This window comes from Elaeis guineensis, chromosome 9, assembly GCF_000442705.2.
Source record: "Elaeis guineensis isolate ETL-2024a chromosome 9, EG11, whole genome shotgun sequence".
In the NCBI taxonomy this organism is placed as follows: Eukaryota; Viridiplantae; Streptophyta; class Magnoliopsida; order Arecales; family Arecaceae; genus Elaeis; species Elaeis guineensis.
Window position 1 is genome coordinate 26,482,408 of NC_026001.2, and position 13,480 is coordinate 26,495,887.

The 13,480-nt window shown below is 48.8% G+C and overlaps 1 protein-coding gene across 1 annotated transcript; it reads left to right on the top strand.

The window, feature by feature from the left end:
- Positions 1-390: 390 nt before the first annotated feature.
- LOC140851599 (uncharacterized) lies at positions 391-1,572 on the top strand. The gene has a single exon (XM_073243522.1). It carries the CDS (start codon positions 547-549, stop codon positions 1,285-1,287), a length of 741 nt encoding a protein of 246 aa, XP_073099623.1. The 5' UTR covers positions 391-546; the 3' UTR covers positions 1,288-1,572.
- Positions 1,573-13,480: the final 11,908 nt, after the last annotated feature.

Below are 13,480 nucleotides of genomic sequence, written 5' to 3' on the forward strand. Positions count from 1 at the left end.
AATTTAATTTAGGATCTTGATAGCAGATATGCTTGTGACATCACTAACCTGTTTCAGTTTCTTTTCAACCCAAGGGTTTCATCACAATAAAGATTTTGATCTATATCCATACTAAGAATCTACTATTGCAATATTCATAAATTCTTAGCTTTCATTATCTCAATTGGTATACGAAGGTATAAACACATCAATTTATATTTTTATTATTTTTTATTTTTGAATAAAATTTTAGCTAAAAAATATAAACTCAATACCTAAAATAGTCAACAATTTCGTTTGCAACCATATTTGCTTTGATTTCCATATATCAAACTCAAAAAGAAATATCCATCCTTTCCAAAATTTTTCCGCCACCGCGTATTGTTTTTAAAGAAGTTTCCCACCTTCCATCTTCACGAATAAAATTAAGATCTCCTCATCATGTCCGCTTCACCTTTTGAATACCTTTCTCCCACCCTCGCCCGCAAAGAAGGTTTTTTTTTTTTTTTGGGACACTCAGAAGAATTCTTTTCCTTTTTTTTTGTTCGGATTTTATAATTACGAGGGATGAGACCGGAAACCGCTACCAAGCAAGCCGCCTTCTCAACCCATGCCGATCTCCGGCGTAACGTGCCGGAACCCGAAACAATGCCAAAAGAAGACGCCGGGGAGGCGATCCTCGAGCTGACTCTCCTCGCCGCCGACGGCCTCAAGGGTGGCGCCACCTTTCTCGGCAAGGCGGCGAAGCCCTTCGCCGTCGCGTGGGTCGACCCCGCCCTCATCAGGAAGTCCCCTATCCCCCTAAATTCTAGCTCCTCCAACCCCCCCAAGCTCCACCTCCCCCTTTCCTTCGAAACCCTCCAAAACCCTAGCTCCTCCCTTACCGTCCAGATACTCTCCTCCCGCCTCCCCTTCCGCGCCGCCAAGCCGGTCGCCTCCGCCGTCATCACCCTCTCCTCCCTCCTCGCCGCCGGTGAGCCCTTCGTCCTGCCGCTCCGCCGGCCGTCCGGCCGCCCCCACGCCTCGCTCCACCTGTCCGCCCGCATTCTCTGGTGCCTGGCGCCCGCCCCATCGTCGGATCCCGTCGACGGGGCCCCTGTGGTCGCCGGAGTTCCGAGCATTCCGACGGAGGTCGAGGCGCCTGAGTTCTTTTGGGTCGAGCCGAGCGCGCCGCCATATCCGGCACCGTTGCCGCCGCCGATGCCAATGGCTGAAAGGATTGGACCGTGGAAGAGCTTTTTGATTGGATTGGCGAGTGGAGCAGTCGCCGCAGTGTTGATGGGGGCTGCTGTGCTGTCTGGGGATTGAACGAGAATTTTGTCTGCAATTTGGGTGAATGATGATGTTCTGTACAGGTTTTATACCCTTTTTTTCGCCTCTTGTTTCCTCATAGCAAAATGCTTATTTGTTCTGCTTGGTGAAGAGATGGGGGATTTTGCTTATGGGTGCATGAGGAATTTTACAGGACAGGATTACTGATTTTCGTTTATTATCATGTTTCTTTGACTTAAAGTGCCCGTTTTTATGTTTAATGAATTCAACAAGGTTGTTTTGTGAGGTTGTCTTGTGAAATTGACTGATTCTTGTAGATGCTTTGCTCCAAGAGTGTCCAATCAGAACTATTAGTTACAGTGCAGTTATTGTACTGATAGTTTTGGTAAAGAAAATAGAAATTTATTTCACAGCCTACTGTAATTCTAGACTTCAACTTATCTCCTATTGATAATGAATCTCAACTCTTGATAGATCATCAAGTTAAATAACCTAAATCCTATTCATAGTTGGATTATGCATATCCAAGATGTTAAAACAAGTGAAGAAGGAGAAAAAACTCTGTAATTCTAATGGATGTAAAAATTATTTGAATACGATAGTATGTACATGGTGTATATATAAGCCTAACTATAATAGATTTTGAATATGATAACAACTTTATTAATATTACAATTTGGTTACGATAACATCCTCACTCAAACTTAAGATGGTATGGTGGAAGCTATCTTGAGTTTGAAAACTAAGTCTCGAAAATATCCAAGTGGATCGGCCTTAGTAAAGATATCTGCAATTTGGTTAGAGAAGGAAATAGAATAAAGCTATACAGTACTACGACGAATGTGCTGGTGAATGAAGTGACAATTAGTTTCAGTATGGTACACTTACGAAAGACATCATTATAAGCAATTTAAATGGTACTTTGATTATCATAGCAAAGAATGATAGCACTATGATGAGTAACTTTCATATCCTCTAGCCACCATCTAAGCCAAAATATTTTATCAGTAGCATCAGTAACGGCCCTATATTCAGCTACAATGCTGAACCTAAAGCTAGTAGTTTGCTTCTTACTATGCCAGGCGATCGGACAATCACCTAGAAGGAAACAATAGCCCATAATAATGCTTTTATCAGTAGAATGATCAGCTCAATCAACATTAGAATAAATTATGGTATTCCATACCGACCGATACACCTCGTATCGTACCATACCGGTAGGAAACTAGTTCGGTTCAGATCAGTTTTCGAAAAAATAGCATGAACCGGATCGAATCGATCGGTTTGGTACGATATCGGTCCAAACCGCCCAATATCAAGTGATTTGGTCCAATCTGATATAGTACGATACTGGTTCGGTCCGATTTGACTTGATTTCTTTTCTTTTTTTTTAACCATTAGGTGGAATTTTTTTTAATTTTTTTGTTATCGGTATGATCTGATATGGTTCGGTACTTTACCGATTGGCAACCGGCATAGGTGCTGGTATCGAGTCCACGAACCTTGAAATAAATACTTTAGTACAAGGAGGAGTCAACAGTATAATGTGAGCCATGAAATAGGGTATCTTTGACAAAGCATAGAATATGCCAAACAGTGGCACCACGAGCGAAAGGACTTACCATTAATTAATTGACAATATGAACAGCATAAGCTATGTCATGACGAGTAACCATAAGATTTACAAGACTACCAACTAACTATCTATAATGAGTAGCATCTAAAAGAGGAGTTCCCCCGGTGGGTATTAATTTGGCATGAGTCTTAAGAGATGTAGAAGTAATCTTACTATCTATTAATCCAACTTTAGAAATAAGATCAAATGCATATTTGGCCAATGATAAATAATATCCATCAAAACTAGATGTAACCTCGAGGCCCAAGAAGCAATTCAAAGCTCCCAAGTCTTTCATCTCAAATTTTTGATTAAGATATGTTAGGGATCATGAATGCCCATGAGATCATCCCGGTTGTAGTCATATCATCCACACTAAGTAATAATAAGGTGATACCTTTAACAATTTTGCGGATGAAAAGAGTGGAATCATAAAAATTGTGAGTGAAATCAAATTGAGAGACAATAGCTGCATTTATACTTCTTTCGAAAGATCATTATGTGGAGATAGCCCTCACTAGGGCTTTAGATTTGAAGCCTCACAAAGAAGGAAACATCTTCTTCGAGTTCTAGTCCATCATATTTGAATCCAAATTTGTTTAGATCCATTTAGACCTAGGCTCAAATTCGCTAGATCTGTTTATCCATAATTCGTGCCATGTCGATTGCTACATTAGCTTCAAATGCTAGTTCCAATTGCCATGTCAGAGCCACATTAGCAGTACTGCCATGTCGGCTCGACTGCAAACTTTCACTGTCATGTTAGCGCCAGGTTAGCAGTCCTACCACGTAGGCAACAAAGACCTAATTTTGTTGTGTTGATCATTTTTTGGCATCTATTTCCACAAATTCTGCCTCTACAACAAGTTTCTTTATTGCTTGTTTGGATTTTTGCAACAATTATGTCTACCAGTAAGACTCATTCTAAGATTTTCAAACCCTTTGAGATAGTCTTGAATGGATCCAATTAGTTCCTTGGGCTAAAGCTATGCGTAGCTTTCTCGAAGGGAAGAAGTTATAGTGACTTGTTACTGGGATGTCAAACAGCCTACCAAGCTGGATAATAAGGATGAGTGTTATAATGCTAATGTTGTTGCCAAAGGTTTGACATGGGAGTATGGTACTAACTATGAGGAAACATTTGATCCAGTTGCTCGACAAACCATGGTTAGGAGCCTTATTGATGTTGGTGCTGCTAGGCAATGATCATTTTTTCATATGGATGTCAAGAATACCTTCCTTAATGATGATCTTGAAGAAGAAATGCGCATGTAGCCACCATCGGATTATCCTCATCCACCTAATAAGATATGCTAGCTTCGTCATGCTTTATATGTTCTTAAGCAAGCTCCTCATGCCTGGTTTGCAAAATTTGGTGCAACCATCTCTTGATTTGGTTTACCTCATAGTTCTTATTATTCCACTCTTTTCATCTCCACCCGCAACGTGTGTTAGCAAGTGCTTCATGACTCTCTGTTGCGCCTTCATCTTCTCCAAATGATAGGATTCACCGAGAGCCTCCATCTTCTCTTCCATGAGTTAGAGCTCACCGAGACGTCCACCAAGAGGCCTTGGCTAGACGGGTGTAGACGGCTTCAAGGTAGGACTTTGGATTCGAAGCCTAGTGAAGAAGGAAATATTTTCATGGATCTTGGTTCTGATCCATCATATTTGAACCGGGATCTAAATGGACCTAAATGAATGTGCATTTGATCCGATGGATTGCAATGCAGATCCACGAAGATGTTTCCTTCTTTGTGAGGCTTTGAATTTGAAGCCCTAGTGTGGGACTGCCGCCACCTACCCTAGGCCTCTTGGCAAGCCCTAGCATATGGAGGACAAGAAGATGGAGTGTCACGCCTCCGACCTAAGATTGTGAGCCGAAGGTCATGGCAACCGCGCATACTCATAGAAAACTCTCCCCACAAGCATATAAGGCATCTTATCATGCTAATATAAAGCAACAACGGAATAATTTATCAATAATTTAAATCCAAAATTATAACCATCCAAATTTCTTCTTTAATATCTCAATAAATTTCACAATGTTCAATAAGCCTTACATTAAATTCAATAAGACTTTCAGTTTAAATAAAAGAATAGAAGTTCTGCTTCTAATTACTCTTCGGTTCCTATCTTGTATCATCTTAATTCCTCAATATCTGTAAAAATAGTAAAAAATAGGAGGTAATGAGCTAGACAGCTCAGTAAGTAATGATTACTTTCAATAGATTTCATCAGATATTAAAGTAAATAATCATTTATAGAAAATAATGCATATAAAGTTCATCAATTCGAAATCAACTTCAATTATGCAATACAATTCATACTAAATTCATTTTTTTTTAAAAAAATTTAAGTTTCTTTCAAGATTTTAATTTCTTTCATTCTTACGTTCTTTTCATCAACCATGAGCTATGACCATATTTTTTCTGTGGTGGATTATAATACCACGTATCTTCTTGCGGTAAGCTGCGAATTATCTGACAGCAAAGTCTTTCGAAACCACTGCTCTCGCTGGCGGTTTGTCGCTGGTCTCACTGGTGATATGTCGCTAGTCTCGCTGGTGACATAAACCCTCAGGATAAATCAATTACCAACGTATATGCCCCCATTGACGTGGTCCTTTACATAGTCAGATTGTTAATTCATATTATTCTTATATCAGAATTCTTCATAAATCATGTTTCATATTTTAATTTTGATAAGAAAATATATAATCATGTAGTATCGAAATCAATCAATATAATACATCATAAAATCAATATGTTCTGTTGGGTATAAAATAACCCCCAGCCGAAGTTCATGACAGGAGTGACCCTCCGGGGATTCTACCGACTTCCGACCTTCGGAGACATCTCTCCGAACCTCTCTCGCGGTCGAGCCTCCGCAACACTCCCAAGTTTTGCCGACGGATAAGCCCCCACCAGCGTCGACCGGATTCTTCGCGACGGACAGACTCCACCCAAGTTTTCACGATGATCGACCACCTTCTAGACTTCGCCCGGACTCCTACGGGAGTCGGACTTCGTCCCCGACTCCGACTGCAGGAAGACTTCGCCCGGACTCCTACGGGAGCCAGACTTCGCCCCCGACTTCAATTGCAGGTAGACTTCGTCCGGACTCCTACGGGAGCCGGACTTCACCCCCGACTTCAATTACAGATAGACTTCGCCCGGACTCCTACGGGAGCCGGACTTCATCCCCGACTCCGGCTGCAGGAAGACTTCGCCCGGACTCCTACGGGAGCCGGACTTCGCCCCCGACTTCAATTGCAGGTAGACTTCGCCCGGACTCCTATGGGAGCCGGACCTCGTCCCCGACTCCGACTGCAGGAAGTCTTCGTCCGGACTCCTACGGGAGCCGGACTTCGTCCCCGACTCCGGTTGTAGGAAGACTTCGTCTGGACTCCTACGGGAGCCAGACTTCATCCCCGACTTCGACTTCGGGAAGACTTCGTCCGGACTCCTACGGGAGCCGGACTCCGAGCTCCTACTGCAAGCGACCCACTCTGAGTTTTCGCTGCAAACGATCTACTTCAAATTTCACCACGAGGGTCCGTGCCGGATTCCACCGTAAGCCTTCACCTGAGCTTCCATTATGGATGAATTCCTTTCGGATTTCTGTTGCAGACAGGCCTTGGCCGAGACTCCTCGACAAATGATCCCCATTCGGGCTTCTATGGAGATCAGACTCCGACCGAACTTCTATAAGCGGGCAAATGCCGTGCTCACGGAATCCAGTAGCTGGACCCTCCGACGGACGAACCTCTCCAGCACCATCCGACATCCACCGTCGGTCGGCCCTCTGCCAAAGTCTGTGCGAAACTGGGCTACGCCTGCGGAAAGCCTCTGACCGAGCTCCTACGGCAAGTGTCCTCGCCTGCCGCCTTAACGCCCAAGGCACCCAACAGATTTGCAGCATCCGAGCTCCTCTCAGATGGGTAGCTAGCCACCTCTCTCTGCCAGACACCCCAACCGAACTTCGACCGACAGGCCTGGACCCCTGGCAGGCCGCAGTAACGGCCATGACTCTGCTCCACTTCCTGCAACGATTCGCACGGCTCATCACTCCCTGGCAGGCCGCAGTAACGGCCACGACTCTGCTCCACTTCCTGCGATGGATTCCGTGCGGCTCCATCACTCCCTGGCAGACCATAATAATGGCCACGATTCTGCTCCACTTCCTACGACGGATACCGGCAGTTCCTCCACCCTCTGGCAAGTCGCGACAACGGACGCCACTCCACTCCCCGCACAGACTCCACGTGGCAGGTCCCGGTGATGGCCACGATTCCACTCCACTACTCTTCACAACAAACTCCTCCTGACCCGAGCGGCCCACGGCCAGACGGCTACAAACGTCGCTATCAGTCCGTTGCGCCCTCCACCTATAAAAGGGGGACCCCAGATACGTTATTCTTTAAGCTCTAATTTCTATCCCAAAAACTCTGCTAAAATTTTCGTTCGAGCACTCCATTCTTGTTGAGGCAGAGAACTGACTTGAGCGTCGGAGGGTCTTGCCGGAGCAACCCCAACTCCGGTTTAGACTTCTTTTGCAGGTCCCGACGGCGACCGCGACTCCCTCGACTCCAGCTTCTCCGACGCAGGCGGATTTTTGCACCAACAGGATTGGCGCTAGAGGAAGGGCTGTATCTTCGCAGTACCCTTGTTCTTAAAGGAGCGCTCAACGGGACAGCCTCCGGTCATCTTTTCGACGTCCTCTCCTCCTTCCCCACTAGGTCTTCGCCCGATGCCTCCCCGCAAAGCATCCACGCGGCGATCCACGGCCTCCGTGGCCAGATCTCAGGCTCCGACCTCACCTCCAGTTTTCCAGCCTCCTCCCCTCCTCCGCAATGACGGTTGGCGGGAGCAATTTGACCTACTGGTGCAGCAGGTCAGAGGCCTCACTGAAGCTGTGCAGGCCATACAACAGCAGCAGCAGCCGCAGGCATCAGTGCGACTGGAGAGAGCATCACCAGAACTCCAAAATCCGACGGTAGGATGGGCCACTTGGGCCAGCCGCCCCGTCTTTCTCGAAAGATGAATCCGAGGGTGGAGAGCCCTCAGTCAGATCACGATTCACCCCTGGAAGATCTCTACCTCCATTCTGCCAGAAGACCCTTGAGACCCGTAGTCGAGAGGATTTCCTGGACCGGAGGCTCCAGGAGATGAACCGGCGGATCGAAGAACTCCGCCACGCTCCCCCGCTTATGGTGAGGATATTTGTACTGACCCTCCCTTTTCTCAAATGATCATGCAGGAACCGATCCGCCGAACTTCAAACTCCCTCAATTTGAAAGCTACGACGGGACTTCAGACCCAGTTGACCACCTGGAGGCCTTCCGGACAATGATGCTGCTTCATGGCGCCCCGACGCCATTCTATGCCGAGCCTTCCCATCCACCTTGAAGGGAGCGGCGAGAAACTGGTACTCGACGCTGAAGTCGGGTACCATCTTTTCCTTTGATCAGATGAGCCACCAGTTTGTGGCTCATTTTGTTAGCAGCCGGCATCCCGGAAGGGTTCGGAGTCCCTCATCAACATCAAGCAGAGGGAGGGGGAGTCCATTCGGGCCTACATCAACCGTTTCAATATCGCCGCATTGGAGGTCCGAAACTTGGACCAATCGGTAGCGATGGCGCCCTGAAAGGCGGCCTTCAGAAGAACGACCTTTTATTCTCCCTGGAAAAGAAGTACCCCAGGATTTTGCTGACCTGTTGGCTCGGGCCGAAGGGTACGCCGAGCGGAAGAAGCCTTCAAAATGAAGGATGAGGAGACCGCGAGAGAGCGCAGGCGGGAGACTCGAGTAAGCCCGCAGTCGAAAAAGGGCCGAGAGAAGCTCGGCCACTTCTCGAACTCCTCCCGGGCACAAGCGCGTCCAGACTCCTCCCGAGCACGCAGGCAGGGAAGCCCGAGCGTCGGGCTCGGCGGGGCTCTCCCCAGGAAGATTCTGCAGCTATGCCCCCTCAACGCATCGAAAACCAGGTGCTGATGGAGGTCAGAGAGCAGCTCCCAAGGCCAGAGAGGATGCGCACGCACCCCGAAAAGCACAATCCTAACAAGTTCTGCCTCTACCATCGTGACCACGGCCACGACACGGAGGAATGCATCCAGCTCCGAGACGAGATCGAGGAGCTCATCCGACGAGGTCGACTCGATAGGTTCATTCGGCGCGGCCTGAGGGTAGAGAAGATCGGCCAAGGCCCTGCCGCAGCCTGAGCCGCCAAGGAGGGAAGAGCAGCCCGGAGATCGGCCTCCAATTGGGATCATCAACTCCGTCTCTAGAGGATCTTGACAGGAAGCAGACCTTCCACAGCCCTAGGGTTTGAAACTTGTAAATGTATTGCGAACGATCCCGCTTTAAATCAAGATTTCTTTAGACTTGCACATCTTTCCCTTTTTGGCATAGACTTGTAACGACAGGGGACGACCCCATCGGACAACAAAAACAAACCCAATGTGGGCAAGGTCGAAGGCCCGTTATTTGTAGACCGGATGGGGGAGAGGCCATACAGCGCCCATATGCGCCCCACAGCCATGTTAGGACAGGAGGAGAACCTCGCCCTAACATGAGCAAGGTCGAAGGCCCGGTTATTTGTAGACCGGATGGGGGGAGAGGCCATACAGCGCCATATGCGCCCCCACAGCCATGTTAGGGACAGGAGGAGAACCTCGCCCTAACATGAGCAAGGTCGAAGGCCCGTTATTTGTAGACCGATGGGGGAGAGGCCGTACAGCCCATATGCACCCCCACAGCCATGTTGGGACAGGAGGAGAACCTCGCCCTAACATGAGCAAGGTCGAAGGCCCGGTTATTTGTAGATCGGATGGGGGGAGAGGCCATACAGCGCCCATATGCTCCCCACAGCCATGTTAGGGACAGGAGGAGAACCTCGCCCTAACATGAGCAAGGTCGAAGGCCCGGTTGTTTGTAGACCGGATGGGGGAGAGGCCATACAGCGCCCATATGTGCCCCACAGCCCGTTAGGAACAGAAGGAGAACCTCGTCCTAACCTGAGCTGAAACCGATCACATCAGAAATAGGGGAAGAACCTCGTCTCGACACCAATTAAGGTCCGGCCATTCGAGACCCGGCAAGAAAGAAGAAAACCTTCTCGGACCCTTCTACGCTACCGCGACTCCGTAAAAAGCTAGGGAGAACCTTGCCTAAAAAAAAAAAAAAGAAGAAGGAAAATGTGAAGGAACAGCGGCGGGCTACCCAACGAAAAATGGAGGCGAACTACACTAAAAGCACAAAGGACCTCGTCTCTATGAAGAGGGAGGAAGAGAAAGTAAGATCTATGGTCGCGAACAAAAGGCAAATCGACACGGCGATGGCTAGGAACCTCCAAGCGGCGTCGACGCCGAACCAATCAAAAGCACAAGAAACTCGGTAATGATGACCTAATACAAAGATGAACAAGGAACCTTCGAACAACATCGACATCGCACGGGACAAAAATGAAAGAAGTCCGGCGACGATAATTCAACACGACGTACGGGTAAGGTAACAAAGACCTTTTCATTTCATTAGCAAAATGTGCGTTACAGAGCCTGGAAGATCGAAAAAAAAAAAAATAACAAAAATAACAACGACAACAACAACGGGACAACAAACAGACAAGCGGCAAAAGAAGACACTTAGAGGGACGAAGGACAAAAAGAGCCCTAAGGGGCCCGGCTTCCTCCGACTTCGAACTTTCGACTTCGACCCTCATCAGGGAGTGCCTTAAGCTCTCGACTTCTTCTTCCAATTCCTTCTCTCTCATTAGCATTTCCATATATCTCCGATGAAGCCGCTGGCTTTCGTTCTCCGCCTCTCGGCCTTTTTCTCAGGACCTCAGATTCGCCTCTGCGTCCTTGACTGCCCGCTGCTCGTATACCAGCTGGATCTTCAATTGCTGCAGTTCGGCCTTCCCCTCCCAAGGGCGATAGATAGCTCTTCTACGTTCTTCTCAGGGATTGGAGTTCGTCGGAATCCGAACGGGAGCAAACTGAGCCCCTTCAGCTAGCTGCCTTTGAAGGCGGCAACCTCGTCGGTCGCCATCCTGAGCTTCCCCCTGTATTCATCCACCTGCCTGCACCAGCGGTCCGGTATGCATCATAGCTCGCCTCGGCATCCTGGAGCTGTTGCTGAAGGTCGGAGAACTTCTTCGACCATTCTCGATCGCAGTCGGCCCGAGTCGAAAGCGGGACGAGCTTCCTTCCAACTGGCTAATCCTCTCCTGTGCAGCCGACAGCTCCACTCTGAGAGAACTGATCTTGGCAGCTTGAGCCCAAGATCGATCGCTGGGCGCTTCTTGTGTTCCTCGAGCTCCTTCTCGAAGTTCGCTTTCCTCCGACTGTACTCCATGATCCCTTCATGTGGAGGTTCGAAAGCGGGTGGCCTCGCGGTGGCTTCAGAGTGGCTCTCCCTCAACCTGGAAGCTCGCCATCCATCTCCTTCGACCTTTTTGTTAAATGATGAACTTTCTTCTTCAGACGTTGGATCGTGGACTTCAGCGGAATCCCTGTGGCAGGGGAAGCCTTCGGCAGGACACTGCCATCGGGAGACAAAAGCGTCAAGGCGCATCTCATTGCATAAAGCAAAATAAAAAAAAAGGGGAGCAGAGTGGAGAAGCCTCCAAAAGGAGAAACTCAATTTTATTGATTGAATGTTTCTTAAAGACAAGAGGGAAAAAAAATTACAATAAAAGAAAAATACAAAGTCAGAGGTCTCAGACCTCTGAAGTAGGAGTCGGGGAGCTCGGTGTTCTTGGAAGGGGTGCTGCGGTGGCAGTGGAGTGGGAGAGGGCCCGGCTTCGTCTTCAGATGCCTCGTCCAAGAAGCTGAGATCGAGCTCGGAAATTTTCTGACCACCTTCTCCTGGCAGAGCTCGAATCCTTTGATGAATGCTTCTTGGCCGAACTTGACGTTCAGGTCCCTCATCTCTGCAGAGGCCTTGAACTCCTCCATCGCTAGAACCCTGGCCTCCGAGACCAGGACGGATCTGCTCCACCAAATTTGCGACCTCGGCCTCCGCCTTCCTCACCGTCTCCTCTGAGGTCTGCTTTTCTTTCTCTAGGGCCTACTTTTCTTTCTCCAGGGCCTCTTGGAGGGTGGCTACCTCGGCTGCCTTTTCTTTGAGGCGAGCAACTTCGGCCCGGTGACTCTCCTCCGCCTGGATGGCGTCTCTCCTCGCCGGTTCATCGCCTCGATATTGGCAAGAGCTGGTTCCCGATCTGCAAGGGGGTTAGGAGGTCAGAATGAAGGTTGAAATTAATAAAATGAAGGAGCGAGGAGAAGGGGAAGGTGAATCTGTTTACCTCGAGAAAGGACCCTAGGGAGTCCCAAACCCGCTGTTCGGGATCGACACGATCAATCCTCTGGATGACTTCGGGCAGGATGCAGCCGTCGATCAGTCACTTTATCAGGTCCCTGTCATTAAAGGGATTCTCCCCCGGCTTTTTCGAAACGAGGGACTCTTTGATGGCGGCTCGGCAGCTACTCACCCTGTGGGCCATCGACTTCCTTCTCCTCCCCCTCTCAACCCCTGGGCCTCCTCGAAGCGGACCCCCGAAGCGGGAGCCTCAGCGGGGGAACTCCTTGAAGAGGCCCGGAGAGCCAGAGGTTCGGCATCTGAAGGAACGTCGACTCGAGGGCGCCTGGGCAGGCATGGCCGAGCTCGTCTCCTCCGTTCTGGCCTTCTTTGCTGATCCAGAGACCGCAGTGCCTTTTCTTTTGTGAGCCTTGAGGCCCCTGGCGAGCATCCGTGCTGCTTCGCATCCATTCCTGAAAAAAAAAAAAAGAAGAGAGAGAAAAGAGATCAGTAATGAAAAAAAAAAAAAGAAAGAAAAAAGAGAGAGAGAGAAGAAGAGCGGGAGAAAAGAAAAGGAAGGAAAGATGGGATACTCGCAGGGTCCAGGGGGCTCAAGCCGATGTTGAACAAAAACTGCTCCTTCAGAAGGTTGGAAGGGAAGGAGTTGAGTAACTAAGAAGTTTTGGACGGCCTGAAGGTCGTCCTCCCCCAAGCTAGGACCCTGCAGACAGAGTCCTTAGGGAGCCCCAAGGGGCAATCCCAGCCTCAAGGTCGGGCATTGGAGAAGAGTACTTCCCTTCCAGTTGTGGATTGAAGAGGGAGCACCTTTCAGCAACCCCTTCTTGCCAAACTGAGGGGAGAAATACCACCAGTCCTTCACCGAGGGGTGGCGCTTGAAGGTGTAAAAATACCTAAACAAAGAAAGAGATGGCTGAACTTCGACTACATGGCAAAGGGAGAGGAACCCTATCAAAACCTAAAGAATTCGCGCAACCGAAGCTAAAGAAATGTCTAAAAAATGAAAGGGCGAGACGAAGGGCGGAAGCGGAAGCGGAGTCGAGCGGAAGGCCTCCTGATACAGGCAGAAACGGCCAGGTGGGGGTGCTAGCCCGGTCGGCGGACCAGGAAGCTCCAGATCATACTCCGGAGGAACTCCATACTGAACCCTTATCAGTAAAAGTTCATCCAGAGTCAGGGAACAGGGAATGGCACCGCGCAAAAATCGGGCGAGGCCAGCCCTAGATGTGGGTTCGTCTACAGTGTGGGGTTCTGGGGGGCTGAGGCGGACGAACTCCTGGAACACTAGAGGCGGAG

What these genes read in the sequence shown, in the direction of transcription:
- LOC140851599 (XM_073243522.1), top strand. Translation starts at nt 547, where the DNA reads ATGAGACCGGAAACCGCTACCAAGCAAGCCGCCTTCTCAACCCATGCC.